The following is a 27,801-nucleotide window of genomic DNA, read 5'->3' on the forward strand; positions in this document are numbered from 1 at the left end:
TAGTGGATGGACCACAGCAATCCAGGCGGTCCAACCGCCACATTACAACCCTGGCAGTCGTACCACCAGGGGACCGCCATTCCCAACAGGAACATGGTTCCGGATGGCTGACGGCAGTCAGAGTCGTGCTCAGCCACAGTGATGCCGAGTTCAGTGCTGCCACGCTGATCACGAGTCCAGTTTCTCCCAACCTTTTCATTTTTCATGGCGGGACCCAGCCCAGCACCCTCAGAATGTACACTGTCTGCTATTGCAAACAGTGTGCATTCCAAGGCTGCTCGGGGCACCCTTTATGCGACGACACTGGCCATGGCTCCATGAGGAGCCGAGGCCAATGCCACTTCATGGTTTCCACTGGGCTGACCAGCGGAAACCTCTGGTTTCAGAGGTCAGCCCAGTGGAAACCTTGTAATGGGGCCAGGAGGGAGACCACCAGCTCTGCTGTGGTCTCCTCTCCACTGGTCTGGCAGTCTGGATTTCGGACCGCCAGACTGGTAATGAGGCCCTTAGTCCCGTAATAGGCTATTTTGAAGACACTTGGGTTGGCAAACTGCATCGGTCAGGACACAGGCACCAAGCTAAATTCCAGATATGATGGTGGAATGTCTATGACAGCACCCTGGCACTGGGAGCCAAAACAAACAAAGCAGTGGAAGAATGGCACAGTGCCTTCCAATACAAACTAGGCAGAACATAACATTATACAACTTTATTAAATCATTACAAAAAGAGCAAAGCTACCAAGAACTAAGAACAGAACTATCTGTTAACCAAATTAGTCCGAAGCATAGCAAAGAAACTAAAAGTTTATACAACATGCTACAATTTAAAGTCAAAGGACCTCATTACGAGTTTGGCGGTCATGAGGCCACCATACTCACAGTGGCAGTCGGACCGCTGTGGTGGTCCAACTGCCAAATTACGACCCTTCTGAAGACCACCATCCCCACCAGGATCATAGACTCTGACGGGATGACAGCAGCCGGGCTTGTAATCAGCCATAGTGGTGGTGAACTCAACTCAACACTGCCTTGCTGATTATAACTGCACTTGGTGCCAGCCTTTTCATGCCGGGGACCCTGCCATGAAGTGGCTGGCAAAAAGCCAGTGCCGGGGCCCACAGGGGACATCACCACTGCCCATGCCATGAACATGAATTGCAATGTTCCCACTGGTCAGCCTGGCAGCAACATTGTAATAAACTCGGGGGGAACATCACAGCCATAGCGGTAGTGCCCTCCCTGTGAGTTTGGCAATCCCATGGTGGGACTGCAAAACTCATAATGAGGCCCAAAGTCTTGAGAAATAATAAAAGAGTAGACCACTTATAAATGATAGCCAAATCCATCCTCTAAAATGCATATTAACCTACCCAGAACCTCAAAAACTACAACAAACTCTAAACCAACAAACCAAATCTTTTTTTTCAACAATATAAATATTGTATGAAATCAGTGAAACTAATATATAAATGGCAAAGTCAATCACTGATTTCATAAAAATGTACATATTAACTTTAAAAAAAAAATAACGATAACCAACCAACTTAAAAACAAATTCAATCCATTACATCAAATAAATGCAACACATATGTGGTCATTAAAAGTCTGGCGGTCGCATGACCACCAGACTCGCCGTGGCAGCCCCACCACCAACAGGCTGGGGGTGGGAGCGCCATATTATGACCATGGTGGAACTGCCACAGTCAGTCCACCGACACCGCCAGGCTGCCTCAAACCGGCAGCCTGGTGGTCCCAGTGGTTTCTCATCCTCCAGGGCAGCGCTGCTTGCAGCACTGTCCTGGGGATTAGGAGTCCCCATCCGCCAGCCTTTCCATGGTGGTTCACACTGCCATGGAAAGGCTGGCGGAATGGGGATTCGGGGGGCAGCTGGGGGTCCTTGCACTGCCCATGCTTTTGGCATGGGCAGCGCAGGTGCCCCATGCACAGCCCCACCGAGCATTCCACTGTCCGAATTACAAGCAGTGGAATGCGCGATGAATGCTGCTGCACCAGCTGCACCCCCACATTGGTGCCGGCTCCATTAGGAGTAGGTGTCAATTTTAAGCTCACGTTCACTGCAGGGCTGCCGGGTGGAAACACTATTTCGGTGGGGTTGAGGCCGCACAGGCGGTCTGAGGGGGGCGGGAGTTTGCCGCGCGGCCTACGCCCCACGCCAAACTCTTAATAACCCCCATATTCCAAATAATTCCACATAATAAAAACATAAACGCAACATAAACAATATATTATCACATTTCCCATCCAACAATAAAAGAAAAAAAAAGAAAACTTACTATTTTGTAGCTGCAAATCTTTCTCCATTTCCATGTAAAAAAAATAGTAATCCACAAAAAAATAAAGAGAACAAATCTAAAAAGCTCCAATCTAAATAAAACCAATTGAAGCAATTCAAATTCTGAAGTTTCCGTAAAAAAATAAAATAAAAATGTGTTTTAAAAAAAGGACTGCTCTAGGAAACCCAGAAGAAAAGGAAATTGTAAATTCCAAATTCCCATAGAAATTAATCATATGCAAAAACCTGTAAAGGAAATATTAAAGACCCACCTGCATTGCAGTTCCAAATATACACATACATAGCATTTATTCATCAAAACATGAATAACATCATGTAACATAACAGATTGATACATTAATATAATAATTTAAAAAAAACATAATCAACAGTGCAAAACACTAACAAAAACACATTGAACTATACCACAAACTGTTAAACAGCACTATACCAAAGTTTCAAACATCTATCCTAATCCCCCTGTACCCTCAGATCCCCTAGAATATCCTTAAAAAAGGTCTTACCTGTTCTGACAATCAGCAGCATCTAACCACAACTTAGATCCTGGAAAATAAACCCAAAATAACACCAATAGACTACAAATAGAAGAAAACAGTTAAACATATGGCTGCCAAATGAAACTATAAAAAGACTATCTCACCATTAAAAAATCTATAGAAAATATAGTAAAAATGTTTAATAAATGGAAAACAAAGTACAAAAGTATTAAAAAATGTTAAACATGTCAATGTTGTGAAAAGTGTTAAAAAATTGTAAAGTATAAATGAAATCATAGTATAAAATATTTCCAATTATTTAAAATATACTAGAAAGAATATGTTGAAATAATGTAAACAATGTATTTAAGAACATGTTAAAAAAATGTTTAAAAATCATAATCAATGAAAAATAACATTAAAAAAATGTGCATTATACAAATATGTACAAAAGCTGATCTACTTCTGTTCTGTACAATTATTATATCAATGTATGTATTTACTTCACTTTATAATTACTTTTATTTTTTCTTTAAAAACATATTTGTGAAAAATGTGAAACTGTACAATAAATTAAAATTGTGAACAATAAAATTTAAAACAATCTGTGTGACTTCTTTTATTGTACTAAATTTAGGGACAATATTGGACACTACAAGGGGGACATTAAGGCCCTTGTTATGAGTGTGGTGATCCGAAGACCGCAACACTCGTGTTGACAGTCAGACCGCTGCACTCCAATTGGTCCGACTGTCAAATTACAAACTTGGCGGGTGGACCCACCCAAAGACTGCCTTCCCAGCCAGGACCATTGTTCCTGACGTGGTGACAGCCGTCGGGGTTGTACTCAATCAGAGTCGCACTGAAGTCAGCGCCACCTGGCGGATTACAACCCAACTTTCTGTCAGCCTTTTCAATGTGGAGACCCCCACTATGAAAAGGCTGGTGGAAACCAAGTGCTAGGGGCCACAGGGGGGCCCCTGCAACGCCCATGCCCATAGCATGGGCATTGTAGGGGCCCCCCTGCAAAGCCCTGTCAAAATGCGCACTGTCTGTTTTCCAGACAGTGCACATTCCGAGGGTGCTGGTCAGCCCCCGTTGTGCTACGGTATAGGACTCAGCTCTATTATTGTAGCCCTGTTCCCGCTGACTGGTGGGAACGCGTAGTGCAAAGTTCCCGCCGGTCACCCGGGCGGGAACATTGATATACACTTGGGGGGACTTCACCGCCATGGCAGTGGCATCCTCCTCCTGCATTTGATGGTCCTGTGGTGGGACCGCCAAACTCCTAATGAGACCCTTAGTATTCCAACTCCAATCAAAATGAACTTGGGGAAGATGTTGGACACTAAAGAGGTGCCATTTGCTATTCCCACTTCAATCTACACCAAACTGGGGAAGGTGTTGGACAGTAAAGGGTAGAATTTACCATTCCCACTCCAGGCTAAACCAACTTGGGGAAGGAGTTGGGCACTAAAGGGGTGACATTTACTATTTCCACTACAATCTAAACTAACTTAGGGAAGGAACTGGACACGAAAGAGGTGACATTTACTATTCCTACTCCAATCTATACCAAATTGGGAAAGGGGTTGAATACTAAAGGGGTGACATTTACTATTCTCACTCCAATCTAAATCAAATTGGGGAAGGTGTTGGACACTACAGTTGCGCAATTTACTAATACCACTCCAATCTACACTAAATTGGGAAGGGGTTGAACACTAAAGAGGTGACATTTACTATATCCATACCAATTTAAATCAAATTGGGGAAGGTGTGGACACTAATCTTAACCAAATTGGGGAAGAGGTTGGACACTACAGGGGTAACATTTACTATTCCCACTACAATCTAAACATAATTTGACATTTATGATTACCACTCCAATATAAACCAAGTTGGAGAAATCTAGTTCAAAATATTTTTTACCCAGAATATTATAAAATTTAAATGTAAAATACATTATTAATACTACACTTCCTCTCACTTTAATAAATTACAATTTTCTTTTATAAATTTTATATTAAAACACAAATTTCAACTACTGACCTTTTATAAAAACGTTACCTTTAAAGTTTTGAATGTATATTTTAATTAGTAATAATTTTTTTCTAATTTACAAAAATATTTTCTACAAACTTTAAAAATACAATTACATTTGATTCATATAACAAAGGTTTCAAAAAACTATTTTTCTACATTTGACATTTTATTACTTTCTTAAATGTTTCATTTTTTTAAAATTGTATGTACAATTATAACAATTAGTTTTGAAAATAAAATAATTTTAAATTAAACATCAAAATAAATCCAAATAAACTACCTTCTAAACGCTCAAAAATGAATAACATATTTTTATATAATTTTTTTAACATATTTATTATTTAACACTACATTCAAACTAAAATACGAGTTTGATGTAATAAAATACTTTTTATATTTCGAAAAATAATTTGCATACCTTTAAAATTATTAATTTAAAATAAAAAAATTAAATATATATTTTTTTTAATCTCACCTTCCTTACTCCAGCATCCCACTACTAAAAAAAAACTTTTATAAAATAAATAAAAACATTAATACAATTGAAAATACATATATAAACAATTTGATAAATAAAACATTATCTTAAATAAAAGCAAAATAGATACATTATAAACATAGAATTAAAAAAATATGATACATTACATACTAAGTAACCAAAAACTATTTTATGCAACAATATTTACTACATCAGTACTTTTGACAGCTATATTAAAAACAACATTAAATGATATTTTTCCCCTTGATATTCCTGGCCACGCTATAGCTGAAGTCCCGGTACTTTTGAAACAATATTAGTGTAGCACAATATGTTTTTCCAATATTTTGTCCAAACACTGTGCAGTTACGGACCATTAAAAGGTTTATAAAATATTAACAAATATAAATTTGAAATATGTTTATTGTGAACAGTTTGTGGTCGTAATCTGCACACTTTAAAACTGAGAATCACAATTTTGCCGCTCACACAGAGTAACCTATTTACAAGTTGGCAACAATTACTGTTGCCCTAGTGTTTTAGAACATTACCAACAATGTAAAAGCAAATCCAATGGAAATTGATATGCAGTGCCTCAAAGAACTAGTAAATGAAAGGGACAGTGGTTCAGAGTTGTGAATGTGCATTAACTGATTTCACAGACAAAACCCTACTCCGTAGGTTTGAAAGTTAGTTAAGGAACCCAAAAATAGGGGTATTCTGATAACTGGAGGGCCTAATTAGCGGTCCAGAAACCTTTTAATGCCATGCCTCCTCAAGTTAAATACCATCATTGAGGCGAATGCGTAATGATAAACAGATTTGCTCAAAATTACTCTATATAACTGGCAGCTCCACACGTATTTACTAGTTCAAGCACTGCCGTGGTGCTTATTTGTCCTGTGTAAAAATGAGGTAACATACATAAATGCCAACGTGGTCAGCCTGGTCTACCTAAATTGTAAAAGTATCCATAAAGTGATTCTTTATTGGAAAAGGAGACAAGGGGCTTAGAGGGTTATTTAAAGCACTGTTATACTTTTTGGTACCTACTCCTCAAAAAGACAAAAGATGATATGATGGTCCATTACAGAGCTGTTTGTAAGATGATGCGCCTCTTGCCCAGTGCCTACCCCTATCCCCCTCCAATCAATTCACCCTCCCCAAGGGTTCATCCCCAGTTTAAAAAACCATGTCCCAAATACTCCAAGTCAGTGAATTCTTACATAACGGGAACCAAGCCTGATGATCAAGGTGAACGTCTGTCTGCAGTGTGACATACAGAAATATCATTATGCCCACAGACCTGAGACAACATGGGTGTGTTGTTTGAGCTAGCAGGCAAGCCAACTAGATGCAGAACTATTGCAATAACAACAAGGTCAGTGAAGAAGCAAAAATAGGAAACAGTGGTGTTCAGAGGGGTTTTTCCTTGCCAGTCAGACATAACTCAGCTCCTCCGCTCTTGTACCAATAGTTTTCTGAATCAGTGCTCAGTCAGTCACTCTTAAAGGGGTGGAGAGGGTTTTAAGACACTCTATTTACATCTTCGGACTGCCATAGCTGACTGAGGACTGCCATGTAAGCAATCTTGGTGGCACAGCAGGCCAGCAGAGCTTCAACATGGGTCTTCACGATTGTTAATGGCCAGGTGGAAATGGCAGCGTTCCACTTTAAGTTCTGGAAAGCTCCAGCAGTTGCAGGTTTCATAAAATTCTGAGTGCTTAACAAATGTTTTAGGACCACAACCCAACTTTCAAACAACAAACATTTGTTACTCACCTAGATTTAGTGGACATAAGGCAGGTGATTCTTTAATGTAATTAATGCATTGTGTGGTAGCATACAGTCATTAACAGATAGCAAATTTAACATTGAAATGGAGACTAAGGGCCTCATTACTAGTTTGGCAGTTGGATGAGCCAACCACCAAACTCGCGGGGAAGAGACCGCTGTCAATACAGGGGCCTCACCCTCTATTGTATAAGCATGAGTCAGACTGCTGTCAGCCAATCGGGAAATCCGTTCTGGCGGGGATGGTGGTCCGACTGCCTGGAGTTTGGCAGTTCGATCGCCACCATGGCATAGGCAGTCCTCGGGCCGCCAATGTTGTAATGAGGCCCTAAATATGCACAGACATACAGTTTCACTCTAACATGTAACGTATATTGGACACAAATTATAATGCGTGGAATACGGATTTCAGTGCATATTTATTATTTGTGCATCACAAACTAATGTGTCTTGAATTTTATTATCCCATTAAAATCTTTGCTTGCATCACACTTCTAATTACCAAAAAAAAAACATGATACATTTTTGTTTTCTTAACTGCTGAATGTGTACAGTTCATTTTTATGTATTTATATTTTGTTTTACAGTATGTTCATAACATTTTGTTTTTACAAAAGGTGATATGCCATAGCCTTTCATTTCACACTACCAAGTACCTCAGCAAGATTGTTGCATAATTCACTTTAGTTTGCTTTCAATGACTTCATAGTGAGATGAGTTTGTAAACACCAATCCACGTGTTAAAGAAGCAGCAATTTGTCAAAAGGCTTAGCATGACATTTGATCTCTTGCAACAAATGTGGCAAGATAAATGCAGAATTTAAAGGCTTCTTTATTTATTGCTTAGACATTCACGACCTACCAAAAAACAGCTAACAACACACCAGTGGGCCGTGACCCAGTTTGTGAAACACTGCTAGAGATTATGAATACAAGATGGGGAGGTCTGGAAGAAACCCACTGCAAACCAGAGTCGGGGCATTCTCTGTCTTCAAAAGTAACCAACACCCAGTCTGGGGCAAAGTTCCTCCCTTCACAAAGGTGTCTGCGAAGGTCCAAATGATGGCTTTGGTCACAGCTGGATCACTGACAGAACATTGGAACCAAAAATATGGTGTGGACAGAATATCTTGTAAAAAAATATTGATAAGGTAACTGTAAATGGGTAAATATAGATTCTTAACACCACATATGTGTACGTTGAAAATAAACATATCTTCAAGGTAGGTATATGTGGAGTTATATATATATAGTTAAACTTTACTTACCCAAAGAAACCTAACTTCACAATATTTTTGTCCTTACTATTCTTGACACAATATTTTGTTCCATAATATTTTGGGCTCCGATTTCTATATAAACACTCGTCACAACCTATGTACAAGTGACCAGGTATGCCTTCTTTGATGGACACCTTGCATTTTCCTAGACAAGCCTGGAAACAAAGAACAGAGGAATAAGTGGGAACGAGGGATTGTGTATGATGCAGTATACTCTCTCCATCTTGCAAATCTAATCCTTACAAAATAAATGTTTGCAAAGAACTATAGATTACCCTAAGGACAAGTATCTTAGTAGTATTTGCAAGTATTTATGATACCTGTATGTTCTGATGATTTCACCATTATTTCAAAATGTTATGCTCATAATGGGCATGAACAACTCAAACAGCCAAAAAACATATGTAAATGGGCAGCTGTCCACCAAAAAGCCTCTGAATTTATTTTACCAGGGAGGCTAGTAGGCACTTTTCCTTGAATGCCATAAACAGAATATGCTTCCAACAGCCAGTACTTTCATTTAGTAAGTCAAAGGGGTCTGCGTCATTGAGAATACTGCAAGGGGCGACCAATGGGGGGCATGTCTTCTCATTGAACACAAAGAGGGTGTCTAGGACGAGCACAAACCCACATTTTGAGGTCCCCCGGGCTAAGAAGCCCTGCAAACTTTAGCAAAAATACACCTGAAGGAGGAACATTCAGGGATTAAAGGTACATTGCAGGGATAGCACACTTGTATAGGTTTGCAGGGACTTTTGTTGTCTCTACTTGGAAACTCCTCCTAAATTATGTGCTGATTGGCCTTTTGATACCTCATTCAAATATGTTTTAAGAACGGAAATTGTGGAGGAATACTAAACTAAATACTAAAAATAAAAAATCACTAGTTGAATTCAACTTGACAAATGATCCACAAACACAATTATACTGGATCGGACCCTCATATTCAAACTGTATTGTTGTCATTTCAAATTCTGTTTTTAATGGATTCAAATGCAACCAATTGCATATAAGTTAACTTGTTACCTTTTCAGGAATTTCGCATTCATTTATTTTTTTGTACCGTTATGCTTTTTATTTACTCTTCCCAGAAAACTTGACCGCTTGGAGAGAAATACCTTTGAGGTACAGTAAAACAAAACATGACTTCTGAAGGTTTATTTGTTGTACTTTCACCCCAGGAACAGTTGCCCTCATTTTCCTTTATGAACAAGCTTGGAGAAGACAGTACACTAACGACAACCCTGAACATTAGTTAGTAAACATCTTTTAAATACAGAGGCATAGGACACCTCACTCAGCTGACAAAAAAACAATTTGTATACTAAACAGTGAGTGTCACAGACTTACAACCCATATCACCAACCACCAGATTTCATGTGCTATAACAACAATTACATTTAGGTTAGTTCACTTTAATTTTAACTTGTGCTTCTTGTCACACTTGAGTATGGATATGTTGGTCATCAACATCTCCCAACCAGAAATGTCCCTCATCTGTCCCACTGTGTGGGAATAAACACTGTAGTGACTGCAGGTGAAGGAACAAACACACCAGAAATGAGTGGGTGGGGCATGAGTGGGTGGTGCACAGGGTGGAAGGAACCATTTTAGTTAAAGAAAAATACAAAGAAAATAGGAGCTCCCATCATCTTTACTCAGGTGTCACATATTACTACATTAGGGTACTAGGGTATAACCACTGTTTTTTCTTCCCTTGCTTGCTTCACACTTCAGTTAACATAACATAATGTGTATTTGTAAAGTGAATGTTCACCCAGAAGAGTATGATGGTGTTGATTAACAGATGTTTATTGTTACCCAACTAGGTGGTACTCATTTCATCAGCTTCAGAAAGATGAAAGACTGAGTGGACCTGCTGGGAATTTAACCTGTGACCATTAGATCAAATGGAGCATTAACCATCCTGAGAGAAAGGACGTCCCAAAGCTAGACATATATGCAGCCTACAACAAGGTTGACCATCAGATTCTCCTCAATAAACTGAAAATGGGTAGGACTGCCTGGGTATTTTTTCTAAACTGGAATAAACCAAATTGTTCCTTTTAAACCACAGCAAACAGTTTTAGTTTTAACACTTCTTGTGTTTTTTATTTGTTCACACCTCATTTACAATAGCCAAGTATTGTTGTGTAAGTCACCACACAATAACAAGACTGTTGATTGCCTCTTAACTTCCCTTCCTTCCCACCCATTCCCAATCCCACCAGTCTTGTGTCCTGGATAGTACATCTTCGCTTGGTCATCACTGACAGAATAAGCCAGTAGTTCTAAACTGGCTCAGTAAACAATATGTGCTTGTCACATGCTGCAGAGCGTCTCCCAAGCTTTCCTATATTGTGCTCATGTGTCTCATGTGCAGGATCATCATGCAAGCCCACACAGAGACCTGGTTGTATTGAAAAGGTACTCTGCTGTAGTGTTTTAAGGAACACACAGTGTTTTGAAAATATACACTTATAGATAAAGGAAAGTTAGCTTAGGTTGCCTGCAGTGGAGGACGGAAGAGGCACTTCATGTTGCCTCCAGCACTACATAAGCCCTTCTCTCTGGCTCAAGCTACTAAAATGGATGCACTATATTTGATGCTGACATGTTATTTGGTTCACAAACAAAAGCAGGTGAAATGGGGCTAATTTCCAACTGAACATGATAAGGAGAGTCCCGTCTCTGCTGCAGTTTAACCACTGGGAGAGACTAACCCGATCATTAGCTCTTTCATAGCAGGAAGACAGTAACGTCCTCAACACAAAGGTTTCAAATGCACTGGTCCAATATTTGGGTTCCCTCATGGGTGACACATAGCGCTCTACGGATCTACTGATTGATTGACTGATTGTGTTACTGGTGACACAGAATCAAGCAGTCAAAATGTGTCCAATTCTGAAAAGATTACCTAATATTTTAGAGATGGCTCCTGAAGTCAAGTCATGTTTTTTTTTAAACTAAAGGATGTTTTTGTATTTTTGCTGATTTTTTTGTCTATGAGGACCATGTGAAATATACTCAGTCACAGGGGTTTCCAAAGATAAACTGATGCATTTATAAACATGCTCAAGGACTAACTCATCAGAGAGTTACTGGGAAAAGGTTCATAATGCCAGGGTACTGTAGACCCTAGCAAGAGGTCAAACCTGCAATTATCTCAGGCAAATACTCAAAGAGAGCACTGCTCATCACTCCTTCTAGATGCCACACACCTAAATTGGTGAAGACCTCAGTCCAGGGCCAGACTGGCCCTACCAGCCACCTGGGCATTTACCCAAAGGGCTGGCAGGGCAAGGCCGGGTTCAGTCCTGTTGTGGGCCAGTCTTGTTGCTGGAGTCCAGCTGGCACCCTTTCAGTATGGTTTTACCTGCAGGGTCACCACCAGCGCTGACATTCAGCGCTTTATAGCTACTGTTGTTGCTTGGCTGAGAGAGTCAAGTACATACATGATAAAGGCTCTACAAAATGTAAGAGAGTGTTTGTCTTTTAAATGTGATTTTTGCAATGCATTTTAGTTTAGTATATTATTAAATATAGCATTGCATTAGAAATAACAGATTCTTTTCATGAATTTAGAAACATTCATGCCACCGCACTGGTGACGATGCTACTTGTGAACCAAGAGAACATCTATCTTTTGTCTTCTATTCCTGGCCTTGGGTGTTACTATATATAGAGTTACACTACAGTTGTTTGCATTTTGTGTAGTGCTGATGTATTTGAAGGAGCTCTCATGTGATGATAAAAGGAAAAGAGGTACTGTGAGAAAAGTAATTGCCTTGGATCACACAATATGGTCGAGTGGAAGCCAGGATTGATGCAATGTTTTTTGGGTAATTCAGCCAATCCCTGGGTATCTCATTCTCTCTCACATTTTAGATGAAAGCTTAATGGTCTGTGTTTAATCATTTGAGGCACTAAATCAGTGTGCTGTGTTAAACACATCCCAGCTATGCATGCTTCATAAGAATTTAAAGTAGTAGTGTTTGGGGAGGGTGATGTGATAACACAGAAGATAAAATGAAAACCAGAGCACCCACCCTTGGTCAGGGCATTGAGACCATTTGCTTCATGTAGCTAAAAGCCCTTAGTGACCGTCAACCCTTCTTGAACTAATTAATCCACCCACCATTCAGCATCCAGCTATTCATTCATTAAGCCATGAAGCCCTGTCTCCAAATTCCATCCAGCTATCCAATAACTGGACAAGTTTGATAATGATTTTTGTTTGTTTACAAAAACCCATTGTATTTGCGATTTTTTACAATAAAATCTTTAAAGGTTAGAACCTTCCCATACCGTTCGTGCAGTAGTCAGGTGCGCTCAGCGTGCTACATGCAGTAACGGGCTGGTCTGCCAAAACTTGTCAGGGCTGCTTTGGGTTCCTAGTCCGTAATATATATTTCAACAAACATACAACCAAATATAAACATGGAGATAGCTAATAAACCACACCCAAACTAGTGATATTCCAACTGAAAAAATCAGAAAACAGACTATAGTCTGTGAAGGAATCACTGAAGCCATGACATTAAGGCATCCAAATTCTGTAGAGTCATACAAATGGCAATAACATTGTTTTCAAATCTTTGTAGCATTCCATGTCATACCATGACATAACATAACATAACACAACACAACACTCTTTTAATCAGGCCCTTGTTTCTTGTGCCTTGTTTTTGACTGGCTTTGAAATTAACGGGATCTAAAAGTGGACAGTATCAAACAAATGTAGTCATGCGATGAGTAAAAAAGCCGGAAAATCTCACCAGGTGAGTTGAGTGTGTTTGGCGGGCAGACCATTAGCAATAAAATGTATTTCTACAAACATCAGAGTAAAGGCATGAGTTTATCAGCGTGATAGGAAACGGGTGCCCTTACCTGGGCATATAATAATGTTTGACACGTGGCTTCCGGGTTGAATGCTGATAAAATCCTGTGGAAGGGCTGCGATGGTCTGCGTGATCTGGAACCACCCAGATCCCAAAGGTGCACCTTCTGCACCCGAGATAGCAGCAGGTACTGTAAAGAGATGACATGAGAGTAGTACCGCAGGAGAGACTTCAAGGATCTGACGTTACTTTGGTTATAAGCGTTTGTTCAATGACCACCAGACACACTACTTTATTTTCCATTCCACTCTTTGGTCAATTTCCCTTTTGCATAACTTTGACTTTCATTAGGAAAGCTGATACTATGGCGCACAATAAGTCCAGAGAAGGCAGACTTCACGTTCACTGTACACATACTCAAAGACAACTATAGACCTTTGGATATTTTGCAGTTCTAGAACACACAATCAAAGCCATCAGAGAACAAATTATTGAAGCAGGAGTTAAATAGAACCCCAACATTGGCTAGATCTAAATAAATTGCCATAGTGCAGGACAGTATTATATTGGTACTTCTTAATTTTGAAAAAGTGTCCTGCAGCTGGGCAGTGTTAAAGTGGTACTAGTCAATTTTGCACCAGTGGTAAACCAACATTTGCACAGGTTGTTTGCTACACTTTTGCATACTATGGCCGAGAACACCTAACAATTTGAAACAAGTTCACCTTTTTAAACTGGGTAGAAGCCACCAACAATGTAAAGGTTTAGTAGTCACTCTCCTAAAAGGTCAATTGATATTAATTACATTCGAGCAACTTAAAAAATTTAAGAAGCCCAACATAATTGCATTTGTTTAGTAAATGAACCATACATGACGTTTTGATTTTTGAAAGGAGTGGTGTCAATACAAAAACAGGAAATGCAAACACAATTCAAAACGAAGACATGGGGCCAGATGTAGCAAAGGTTTTTACCCATTCTGTGTCTGTGGGAAAAAGTGTTCGTACATATGGCCCATGGTGTAAACACCTTAAAGTACAAATAGTTAAACAGGGCTCAGAGGAAAGGATAGGCTTTACGGTGCCTCTGTCTCTGAAATGAGGTATGGAATGCAGACCAGAAACATAAGGGTTGGGGAGTGCCAAAAATGTGTCTGTGTCTCTTGAAAGTCTGTTCGAAGGCATGTTCCCAGAAATATGTTACCCAAAATGGATTTTAGGCCGACTGTAAGGATGACTTTAAAAATTGGACATTGCCAGAGTGACTGCAGCAACATCTCTCTGGGATGTTTAAGGACGTTAGGAGCAGGAAGAGTTGAGGTGAAAGGTCATGGATCTACCAGTCGCAACAAGGGAGGTAGAGGAATCCAGAATTCGCTGATTCCACATTTTAATTATCCTCGAAACATTCACAAAATGCTAGACAGTGCTAGAAAGAGCTGTTTATGTGTTCATTTATGGAGTTTATGACAAGCGAATCACAACCCAGACCCCATCAGAGCGCAACATAAGTTAAACAAGGGCTTTGATTACAAAACGCACGCAATATTATCAGTTATTGACAAGTGGCATCGGAACAGATATTCATGGAGAATCACGTACATTAAATCTTTGGCATGGCATAGGAGGATGTGAAGTAATAGATTTATCACTAGTCAATTGTGTGAGTGGTAAATATGCAAAAGATACTGCAGTTTTCCATTACAAGCTTTTTTGCGGTAGTTCGTGGTTCTCTTGGAGGGTAATTCTAGACAACGAAACTCTTCATGGGCAGTGGTGAACTTGTAAAAAAAAAAATCCGGGCTCAAAGTGTTTTTTAGGAGCCCAGATATCACCGCAGAAAAAGAAGGCAAATTAAGTGTGGCCCTAATACTTCATGTGATCCTACCACATAAGTTCATCAATACTCTAGTCCACCGGAGAAACTTCAAACAAAGGGTTTTCATGTGCTGCCGAAAGTTGGGTTGCCAAAACTGAAGTTGTCTAGTTTTGATTTATGTTCACACTTCTTTACTGCACTATCCTACACTTCCTGTATCTTTCTTTTTTAGATCCTGGATCGTTTTCATCCCTTCTTTTAATATTTGTAACATTTTTCCTATCTTTCTTTACCTCGTTCTTTTTCCCTTTTCTTTCTTTGTAACTTTACAGCTGGATCAAAGTGTAATGATGAAAAATAAGCCCCGTCCCAGAAAAATGAGTGCTGGTGCCTACTGCTTGTATCCACTGGCATACATTAAGTATAGCATGGGGATCTGAAACATAATTCTGCTACATGAAGGATATAACATTCAATTTCCCACAGAAGTGGTGCGAGGGGATAAAAAGGAGAGGTGATAGGACAGCAGTTACTAAGATAATTTGCTATGCCTGCCATTGGTTACAGTTGGTACCCAAAAAGATGAGCAACACAAGGAGGATGGGAGTGCAGGAGCGAAGCTGACACATCCATGTTCAAATCACATCTAACGTGTGTCAATCAACACATTTGTTGCCATACACTTTTAAGTGAGTGGTGGATGGAGCACAGTAAAGTGTGGGCACACAAATGTAGGGACATATTTACGAGCCTCTTGCACTGCCGTTGCCTCACTTTTTCTGATGCAATGGCAGTGCAGATCACAACATAATTTCGATGAGGCCACACAAAGCCACTTTGCATGGCTTTGAATGGCCTCATAGATATAGAGTAAGACAGAGCAAATCGCTATGTTGGCTTACTCTACACTAGGGAGGCATTCCGTGGTCATTGCGGTGGGTGTCCCATGCAACACCCACAGATTCTGAAGCATCCTCAGATTTATAAGAACTTGTAAACTTGGAATTGCACAAAAACCTTATTTCCCAGGGGAGGTGCAATAAGGATAAATATTTTTATTTCTGTAGTTTTTGTAACTCTTTCCATGTGCAATGCATTCTGCAGCACACATAGAAAGGGGAAAAAACCACCCAGGATTGTTTTTGTGCAGGAAGGTGTCCCTTCCTGTGCAAAAATAATCCTGTATGCAACACAGACACCTTTGCACCAAGGTGCAAGGTTGCTTGCATTGGAACTAAGCAGCCTATTGTATGGTAGCACAGGGGGAAATTACAGGAATTCACCCTTTGTTATAGATATGGCGCATTCCTGCCCTTTTCTAAAAGGTCAATTGATATTAATTACGTTCGAACCACTTCATATTAAAGAATTTAAGATGCTCAACATAATTTAATTTTTTTAGTAAATGAACCATACATGGCGTTTTGATTTTTGAAAGGAGTGCAGGGCACCACACTAAGGTGATTTGCTGCGCTTCCCTGCACCAAATCCCCATAAATATGACCCTTAGTTTTTAAGATGCGCCCTGCCCTTTATTGATCCTGCATGTACTACAGCACATTGGATACATAAAGTAATGAACCAGGTGACAAAGTTACATTTAAGGAGATTTAATCAATGGGTGGGTGGATCACAACGTTGTACATTCCAAGAATACTTAAATAGTGAACATAAATTAGAACTGTTAAAAGAGAAGGTGCCATTGTTTGGGAAAATGTACAGCCAACAACCAGAAAAAGGAAATAGTCAAAAGAAAATGGGAACAATAACAAGAAGAATAGCAGAATAGAGTGCACTCAAAGGTGGTTTTGTCAAGGGCAATCAGATAATATGTAAAGCATATAGAACTATTTTCTTAATGCAACACACAAAAAAGTAATTAAAGACAACACAACATGAAGGGTAACTTAAAGAGTTGAGAGAATGGTGAGACACACTGATTTCTTAAAGCAAAGTTACTAATACAAAAATGAAAATTGATTAAAAAGTGGAGCACTGTAACAAGGAAAGCTTAGAAACAGTAGGTAAGTTGGGGAAACGTTAGAGACGGTTGGTTGTAGAGAGGTTAGAGACAGCTGCGTATTGACAGAAAAAACAATGAATGGATGAATTGGAGAAAAATGTACAACAGTGACACAGGCAGTCAACAAATAATGTATACATGAATAAAGTCATGAGAACCAGACAGACTGACAGATCTAAGAAAGGATGTCCCACTGGTCTTATCCTCCTTGACTACTTCACAGCCTTTGACACCGTCGATCATTTCATCTTGCTTGATTCTCTTGTGAACATTAGCCTTGCAGCAAATGTGCTTATCTGGTTCTCATCCATGTTGTCTTGTTGCAGCCAATCCTTCATGATGACTCATTTTAGGTTCACATTTAATGAAGTGATTTCTGGGTTTGACAGAGCTATTGATACTATTTAATATTTAGAGCGAGTCCCTCATAGACATCATTTGCTCGTTGGGATTTGAATCTATGTCTTATGCTGATGATACTCTGCTATCCATTGGATTAGACTGTGCGACGAAGTCCAGCTAACTTTTCAAGCCAGCCTGGTAGTAATTCAATCCTGGATAAGCCGTAATATGTTTAAACAAAATGCTGACAAAACAGAGGTACTGATTTATGGTATCCACCATACATGGAATGTTAAATTCTGGCCTAGCAAATATGGGGCGCCCCAATCCACAAGCTGGTGTGGTAAAAAAACAATTAGTTTTAAAATTGATTGATAACGTTTCCTGGAACCTCATGTTAATTCTGTGATTTGAGCATGTTCCTTTAAGTTTAAATTGAAGCTTTGTAGGAAAGGTCTAAAGGTAATCCTCCAGTTATATCTAACATTCTCTCAAAGCTGTACTATGCCAATGTCTATTATCCAGGAATCTCTGCTAAACTTCTAGCCAGATCACAGCTAATACAAAATATGGCTCTGAGACTGCTCTCGGACCTGCTTCAGCTTGATTGTTTTACAGAGGCCAGGTGAAAGCTGCACTAGTTACCTGTGGATCAAAGAATCAATTTTGAATCCTTGTGCCTAACTCATTACACCTTACATGGCATGGAAGCTTGAGCAACGAATGCCTGAATCATTAAATATGCTCCAACTCTCCCCTTCTGCTTGGCTTATCCTAATATGATCACAATCATAATCACTGATCACAGGAAAGCTCATTTAGGACAGAAATCGTTTTCAGTACTTGCTTTCCAAATATGGAATCAACTTCCTATGACTCTGTACCATTGCAGACCATCTCACAGAATCATATATTTTTTATTACTGGGCTGGGCTTTTGTTTTAGTAAAATCAAGAATCCACTTTTCATATTTTATTGATGGTCATAGTCAGATTCTTCCAGGGTCATGTGCACCAAGATGACCTTAAGTGAATGCTGCACATTTAAATATACATTCATTCATGTTTTCATGGAACAACATCAAGCACATATGCTGGAAAAGAAAACATGCAGACAAAAAAACAGATGGATTAAACCCAGATCTGTGACTGGGCTAAATGTTTGATTTGTTCTACATTCCATCCATCATCTGTTGTTTTTGCATATTCACCCCAAGTGGGAAGGGTATGCCCAGATGTGGGTCCCATACTTGCTATGCCACCAGATTCAAGCTAGCCTTGCTGATGAAGGGTGATACTCTGAAGCTGGTCTCAGGATGCTTGTTTCTGGTCCAGGTACGACCTGGCTTGGCAGTTCGGGCTGAACTGTTCCTTTGGGGAACAGGGTCAAGACTGATTTACATATGGCTGGTTCCAAACTGGAATGGCATGGCATGGCAGGCAAAAAACGGATGGATTAAACCCAGATCTGTGACTAGAGGTGAATGTTTGATTTGGTCTGCTTTCCCTCCATCATCTATTGTTTTTGCAAGAAAACAACAGCATCAATTTAGAATAGATGGAGCAGGTGTCAGAGAATTCTTCATTTTAAAGACGTGGAGAGAAAGCCATTGACCGAGTAATGTCCCTTTTGAAGCATCCAGCAAAAATGCTGGCAAGAGGTCTTTAAATGCCACCAAGACATATGTTCTTGTCTCCTGCAACCAAAAAGCCTTTGTGTGTGTCACTGTCGGTAGACACGTAAATCCTGTGTTTGATGTGTCTGGTGTGGATTAGAGTATTGATGGACCTATGTGGTCAGATCATTAGAAGTAGTAGAGCCACGGTTTTGGTTTGCCTTCTTTTTCTGCAGTGGTATCAGATCTTGTGGAAGAAAAACATGCTTGTACTTATTTGACATCCTGCCACTTTGTTGAGCTGTGAGATAAGACGGACTGCCAATCCATGGTGGGGATTGATTGACAGCCAATCCACACTACTGACATCAACCAAAGAAACATAATGATTTCCATCATCGAATGGATTTAAAAAATGGGCAATTTAATCACTGAAGACATGGACTAGCCCAACTTAATAGTGGATCACGTGGTCTACAGGGAGTGCAGAATTATTAGGCAAATGAGTATTTTGACCACATCATCCTCTTTATGCATGTTGTCTTACTCCAAGCTGTATAGGCTCGAAAGCCTACTACCAATTAAGCATATTAGGTGATGTGCATCTCTGTAATGAGAAGGGGTGTGGTCTAATGACATCAACACCCTCTATCAGGTGTGCATAATTATTAGGCAACTTCCTTTCCTTTGGCAAAATGGGTCAAAAGAATGACTTGACAGGCTCAGAAAAGTCAAAAATAGTGAGATATCTTGCAGAGGGATGCAGCACTCTTAAAATTGCAAAGCTTCTGAAGCGTGATCATCGAACAATCAAGCGTTTCATTCAAAATAGTCAACAGGGTCGCAAGAAGCGTGTGGAAAAACCAAGGCGCAAAATAACTGCCCATGAACTGAGAAAAGTCAAGCGTGCAGCTGCCACGATGCCACTTGCCACCAGTTTGGCCATATTTCAGAGCTGCAACATCACTGGAGTGCCCAAAAGCACAAGGTGTGCAATACTCAGAGACATGGCCAAGGTAAGAAAGGCTGAAAGACGACCACCACTGAACAAGACACACAAGCTGAAACATCAAGACTGGGCCAAGAAATATCTCAAGACTGATTTTTCTAAGGTTTTATGGACTGATGAAATGAGAGTGAGTCTTGATGGGCCAGATGGATGGGCCCGTGGCTGGATTGGTAAAGGGCAGAGAGCTCCAGTCCGACTCAGACGCCAGCAAGGTGGAGGTGGAGTACTGGTTTAGGCTGGTATCATCAAAAATGAGCTTGTGTGGCCTTTTCGGGTTGAGGATGGAGTCAAGCTCAACTCCCAGTCCTACTGCCAGTTCCTGGAAGACACCTTCTTCAAGCAGTGGTACAGGAAGAAGTCTGCATCCTTCAAGAAAAACATGATTTTCATGCAGGACAATGCTCCATCACACGCGTCCAAGTACTCCACAGCGTGGCTGGCAAGAAAGGGTATAAAAGAAGGAAATCTAATGACATGGCCTCCTTTTTCACCTGATCTGAACCCCATTGAGAACCTGTGGTCCATCATCAAATGTGAGATTTACAAGGAGGGAAAACAGTACACCTCTCTGAACAGTGTCTGGGTGGCTGTGGTTGCTGCTGCACGCAATGTTGATGGTGAACAGATCAAAACACTGACAGAATCCATGGATGGCAGGCTTTTGAGTGTCCTTGCAAAGAAAGGTGGCTATATTGGTCACTGATTTGTTTTTGTTTTGTTTTTGAATGTCAGAAATGTATATTTGTGAATGTTGAGATGTTATATTGGTTTCACTGGTAATAATAAATAATTGAAATGGGTATATATTTTTTTTTGTTAAGTTGCCTAATAATTATGCACAGTAATAGTCACCTGCACACACAGATATCCCCCTAACATAGCTAAAACCAAAAACAAACTAAAAACTACTTCCAAAAATATTCAGCTTTGATATTAATGAGTTTTTTGGGTTCATTGAGAACATGGTTGTTATTCAATAATAAAATTAATCCTCAAAAATACAACTTGCCTAATAATTCTGCACTCCCTGTATAGTGAAAATGCACTCCACTTCTTACTCAAACCAATATTTCAGGCCAAGCCAAAGCACTGTGTTGAGCACATTGACAAGATCTACAATTTGAGAGAGAAATTCCAATCCGCTGTTGATGGTGAAGGCACCCAGCTGCATGTAAAAAGAGGAAGCCGAAAAGGGAAAATCATTACGTGTTAGAAGAAAAAAAACAACTAAGGGCCTCAGATAATTGGCAAGAGTGAGCCTTTTTGTTTTTTTTACAGAATGTGAATGGACAAACCCCGAGAGAGATGCGTACCTTCCAGTCCACCACTGCTTGTCATAGGCGACGGCACTTGTGCATGAGGCACAAAGCTCGAAATTGAAGCGGAGACATTAGAAGAACATGGTGTTAACGTGAATATGCCATGCACTGCTGTGGGTGCAGGAACACGATCTGCAAAATTAAATAGCATACATTAGGGTCAAACATATTTTTTGCACTATTTGCCTGTAAGATTATTGGCAGGTTTTACCTGATGAAAACATTTTGAGAACTAGCTTGGGTACGTAATTTGCACATCAACAAATAGCACATGTGAAGTTAGCACACTGGCAAATACCGCCCGATTTGGTCCCGTTTGAGATGCCAAAAGAAGCTAACTCTCGAAATGGAGAAAATCTTGTAGTTGTCATCCACGCCTAAATGTGATATTGTGTTCATTAATCCCTACCTTATTATATAAAATATAGGATTTTACTGCATTCAGCCTTGGCTTGGCAGCACGTTATTGTTTACTAATTCGCTGAATCGTATGAGAGAGCTGTTTACACGTTTTTAAACATTTGGAGCCATTATGTTAAATACAACACCTTATAATATCACTACTAATATTTGACACAACACATAAACCCTGTCAAATTTGCACTTTTGCTAAATTATCTCGATAGGAGTGGAAACAGCAATTGTATGACTCCAGGAACATTAATTTTTTACAGAGTGTTTTTGACATGGTCATTCGAATTTTTTGATTGTGCTTGTGACTGGTTGCACTGCATTTTTCCATATCAAATTTCGCGTGCATAGCCTTTACAGTATTGTCTATCACTGTTATTTAAATGTATAATTATTTATTTATTGTGGTTGTTGCTATTATGTGAGCTAAGCCATCACAAGAGCCCACTTCTGAGTAAGTGCTACATTCTGATCATCCAACACTGGTGCAAAGGACCTACCTGTGGACAAAAGGTATCCTACTAGTTTAAAGCCCTTTTATTTCATATTAGCACCATCAGAATAGACATAGATGATTGCCAATGCCTGTTTTAAAACTTACAAGCAAAACAGTGAAGTATTTCATTAGGTATTCTGTAACCCACAGGACAGATTGTAGCCCATTCATGTCTCGGCTTAAACCTCCTGTGACTCCAAAGATGGCACTATGTAAACGAAGACTCCCAATAACAAATAGACCACTTTAAACTGAGGGGCTACTGATTTCAGCTGATATTCAGAAGTTATGGAAGGCATGAAGCATGAAAGGATGAGCATGGTTAGGTCAGGCATGATGGTGGATGGAACCCTCGGGGACACTGACATAATAATGGTGGCCATTAGCAGCCTACAGAGTGACAGATGAGTACTATGTGGTGACTGAGGGAGTGCAAGGGAGCAGAAAAGCCTAGATTTGGTGAGATTCTGTTCTATTGTGGCCATTCCCTCCAGAACATGTCAACACTGTATCTTCTCCTTAGCTTTTCACCTACAAATTGTTGATTCAGAAGTGTTTGTCTAATTAGTTCAGAGGACGCAAAACAAGCAAAACACACAGAATGCACTAGTCTCTCACACAACACTCCAGGACTGGAAACAGTGTTCGTAATGATGTGGAGGGAGGTGGTAACCCCATGCTGTGCACCTCTAGTGACTTAATAGGTCTGGGTTTAAAGTGCTATCACATGCAGTGTTAATATGATAGAGTGAGACACTCCAGAGGGAGCTGCCAGGAGCAGATAGAAAGGGCTATGGCTGTAAAATAGACCCTTCTTCAGTTCCCTGCAAGCACTGGATTGGAGGTGGGAGGATAAACCCAAATGGGCAATAGCACTAGGTGATAAAACAATACTCTTCTGGGCCAAGCCAAGTCATGATTGACAAAGCCTAGAGTGAATGGCTGAAGAAGACTAGTCAAATAAAGCCAATGGTTAAAAAGAGCAGACCAAAATCCTACTGTGCATGTATTGGTTGCAATGGGTGTGGAGGACAGCTGCTCTGTAAAAACCTAGGAATAAAACATATAGTTTTTTTATGAATGGAAATGAAAGATCCTCAAGCAAACGCTATAATCCAGAATTCCATATCCTCCTGCATTGAACAAAATAGTTTTTGAATCGCAAAATGTAAAAATTCTGCAGCACGCATAGAAAGAGGGAAATGCCATTAATAATTGTTTATGTGCAGAAAGGTGCTCCTTTCTGCACATAAACCATCATCCCTGCAACGCAGGCGCCCTTGCACCATGGTGCAAGGATGCCTGCATTGGCAGTAGGCAGCAGTTTGTGCTACAGCACTGAGGAAAGTACAGGGATGCATCGTATTTCTGTAAATACGACGCATCCCTGCACTTTCAAAATTATGCAGCATGGCACACCAATCTTGCTTGCAGCACCATGCTGCATTATTTCCCCGTAGATGAGGCCCCTAAGGGTTTTCTCAGAAGCTTACCAGCATTACTGCCTAATGCTGATGTCCTGAATATCAAGGTCATCTAGTCTTGATTATGTCTAATGTCTCTTTATTCCAATGCTTCACACTTCCTGTGTCTTCGTTTAACTCATGAAGGTCATTTCTTATCCCTGATTTCTCCCTTTCTCAATCTTTTAACATTTACCAGTCCTCCTTCCTGTTGCCTTTTCTGAGTTCCTCTCTGTGATTTAGGTCAAAGTCAAAGGATGAAAAACACGCCCGCACCAAAAATCAGTTCCAGTACCCACCAACTACAACCACCGACCCAAATTATGCCCAGAACAGCAGAAAAACACAGAAACCCTTTTACTATTGCTGACTTTATACTTGAATAGTGTTACAGGAAAACGTCCCACCATAGCCCTACTTTTATAAATATATATATATTTTTTTTAATGTTATGGAACAAAAACAAAACACTATGGTCCAAGGGCCATAAACTTTAATGAGGCATAGGCGATCGTTTATGATGCAATTGAGTTTACTGCTCTTTACAATTGCAGAGGCATTAGTTTTTTGTGAAGCCGAATACAGACCTAAATGTACCCAATCACACTGTAGATTACAAACACCTCGCTTTAGATTCCCTAATAAATACGCTTCCTTTCGAAGTCTAACCCATTTGATTCCGCTTGTTCTCTGTAATTGTCTCTTCTGTGTGGAACACTCTTCCTCTGACCCTGTAATCCAGGATCATCTGCACATTTTCCTTTTCACATCTTTGAATCCCAGAGGCGGATCAAAAGTGCCTTGTATACTTTGACGTGTGATGCAACTTCTGTTACTGCACATATCTGAATTCCAAGTCATGCATTATTTTTCCTGTATCAAAAATTAAAATTCACAACCCTCCAGTTTTCCCTAGGTCACCGCAGTACTCCCTTAAATTCCTATACTTGGGGAAGAAAGGGAAAGGACAACTAATAAGAGGTGGCACTTTTCCCATCATGTAAATCCATCTTTGGGGTATCAGATTTTAGCATGTACAATAAATAATAACACTCCCACTCCGATCTGAGCCATTTGTAATCATCTCATTAAACTACTATTCACCCCACAGAAACCCTATGGGTGAACACTCCAATTTGATTTCCAGCGATTGCATCTTTGCTGCTTTCTACTGGCTTTCATATTTCATACTGCTATTTGTTTGGTAATATTAGTTGAAAATGCTATGGGCCTCTATAAGCAGTGAGGTCTGCTCGCCTCGGCTCCCACAGCCCTGAAGGGCGGGTTGGCAAAAGTGGGTCTCTGGGCTATGATATCTTCCCCTTACACACTGAAAAGCACACTAGCCTTTCATGGTTAGTAAGGTAAGAACAAGGCAGAATTGATACATCCCATGAGCAGGAGATCTACCATATTTTGACTGCGGCTCATCGCAGGTGACTGTTAAGTGGGGATAAAGCTGGTAGTAATAGCACCACCAGTCAACCCCTTGGCGTCACCAAGTGTTCTCACAGACTACCTCTTTTGAAGTGGACCTCTCAGATTTTACCCCCACCTAAGCAGACCCACGTTATGCATGGTATTACCACAATGTTACAAAGCCTAGATGGTGGTTCATCTGCCGTTAGAAAGTGTAATCTTGTTGCCTTGTCTCTGACCCACCAATCACCCAATATTAACATGAAAAGCTTGCAATGTGATGTCTAATGAATTCACATAAAATGTGTTAATGTAATACTAATGCACGCGTTTGAAATGTGCCCACGGTGAGTGGCCAACAATGTATACGATGATTAATGAAACTGACTAATAATTAATTAATAATGTACTCATGTATGGTTTTGTATTAACGGATCCTAATTAAGAGTTATGTATTAAGGGTTTGCTAAATTAATCACTAGGCCTTAGTTAGCAAGGGTCTGGGCCTAGCTGCCTGATCTCATATTAACTGTATTTTTCTGACGTGCAATGTGCTGTTTTTCTGAAGGACACAACGCTGTACTTTTCCAGGAGCTAGTAGTAGCCGTAGTAAATTCTTTCTCATGGGACTCGACTTGCTCAAGGAGACATTCTTGCCAAATGCAACAGTGTAATTCGCAACAGGTGCAAGGTCGTCTAGACTAGGGGAAGACAATGGAACTACTGACTGGAGCGACAAGTGTAACTTTTCTTACCTGACATTCTACCCGTTGAAGACGTAAATCACAGGAGCCAATAAACTGTATGAGGACTGTTTTAGGTGAAAATTCTAGTAAGGTGTGTGACGGATTATTGGACAAAGATAACGATGCACCAAATATTGCCCAATGGGAAATTAGAGACTTGTTCGACAACTTCAATATAACGGCGTGACACAAGGAGAAATCAGCCATTAGGGAGCCATTCTTTCTGAGGCCATTATTTGCTGTCCCTTTGCCATTCTGAGAGTCTTTGTCTTTAGCTGTCTGATACTTTAACCATCCTTGCCTTACCCCCTGCCTGTTATGCACTTCTCCTCCTTATGAGGGAAGAGTTTCTTGCTATGCCCTGCTGAGACTTACCTGCTTATTCTGGCTGATGGCGAATTGACTGATGTCCTGATGACGAAGACTGACACTGTATGCTGCCCCATTTGGATGGGTAACTATCTGATGATATATTGTAATTGTCTATTTGCCTTTTCTTTCTAGGTACCAACTGCTCTTTTGATAGAGGCCATAGTTAGATGTTTTCCAAATTTATGTTGCTAAATTTTTTGCATGAAGCCCAACATGCTGATGCTAATTAGAGGTTAGTTAAGGAGTTCATTAATATTAGGTGCAAATAGACAAGTGACTGAATCTTTGCTTTGTTGAATAATGTACTAATGATACTCTGCTAAAGTTGATTCATGTTGATGTTGTGCTTTGTTCTAATGTTCATGACCTATGCTTTGATAAAGTCTTATTCGAGTTGCCAAATAATAGTAGTATTGATGTGCTTATTGATGTTGTGACTAATGAATATGATACTAGAGTGTAACTAATAGGGAATAAATATCCTAAACCTTACTAGATTTTGTGTGGTTATTCATGGCTGAAAGGCCATGGTATGTTTTCATTTGCTGAATGTTATTGATTGATTTGATTGATTAGTTATTGCAATTATCGATTAGGTTATTGATCTATTGATTGACATGTTAGACAGATATCTCGTTCTGGGAAGTCCCCAAACATGGTCAAAAGATTCAATGACCTAAACAAGTCCCCTTGTAAGTAAATTATCAAGCTTTGGACGCGTTATCAAAGTCTAACCCATTTGATTCCGCTTGTTCTCTGTAATTGTCTCTTCTGTGTGGAACACTCTTCCTCTGACCCTGTAATCCAGGATCATCTGCACATTTTCCTTTTCACATCTTTGATTCCGAGAGGCGGATCAAAAGTGCCTTGAATACTTTGACGTGTGATGCAACTTCTGTTACTGCACATATCTGAATTCCAAGTCATGCACTATTTTTCCTGTATCAGAAATTAAAAATCACAACCCTCCAGTTTTCCCTAGGTCACTGCAGTACTCCCTTAAATTCCTATACCTGGGGAAGAAAGGGAAAGGACAACTAATAAGAGGTGGCACTTTTCCCATCATGTAAATCCATCTTTGGGGTATCAGATTTTAGCATGTACAATAAATAATAACACTCCCACTCCGATCTGAGCCATTTGTAATCATCTCATTACACTACTATTCACCCCACAGAAACCCTATGGGTGAACACTCCAATTTGATTTCCAGCAATTGCATCTTTGCTGCTTTCTACTGGCTTTCATATTTCATACTGCTATTTGTTTGGTAATATTAGTTGAAAATGCTATCAATCAATCAATCACAGACATTTGTAGAGCGCGCTACTTACCCGTTAGGGTTCCAAGGCGCTATAAGCAGTGAGGTTTGCTCGCCTTGGCACCCACAGCCCTGAAGTGCGGGTTGGCAAAAGTGGGTCTCTGGGCTATGATATCTTCCCCTTACACACTGAAAAGCACACTAGCCTTTCATGGTTAGAAAGGTGAAAACAAGGCAGAATTGATACATCCCATGAGCAGGAGATCTACCATATTT

At 40.0% G+C, this 27,801-nt stretch overlaps 1 protein-coding gene across 2 annotated transcripts in view; it reads right to left on the bottom strand.

Annotated features, from left to right (window-relative positions):
* The window catches only part of CIITA (class II major histocompatibility complex transactivator), a 249,070-nt gene that overhangs the window by 129,779 nt on the left and 91,490 nt on the right, over positions 1-27,801 (bottom strand). For both annotated transcript variants that reach the window (XM_069210170.1, XM_069210169.1), the window contains exons 8-9: positions 21,352-21,489; positions 13,281-13,421 (exon numbers count right to left, since the gene is read on the bottom strand). In XM_069210170.1, the coding sequence (XP_069066271.1) occupies positions 13,281-13,421; positions 21,352-21,489 (279 nt within the window). The remainder of the gene's footprint in view (positions 1-13,280; positions 13,422-21,351; positions 21,490-27,801) is intronic.

This window comes from Pleurodeles waltl, chromosome 10, assembly GCF_031143425.1.
Source record: "Pleurodeles waltl isolate 20211129_DDA chromosome 10, aPleWal1.hap1.20221129, whole genome shotgun sequence".
Classification (NCBI taxonomy): Eukaryota; Metazoa; Chordata; class Amphibia; order Caudata; family Salamandridae; genus Pleurodeles; species Pleurodeles waltl.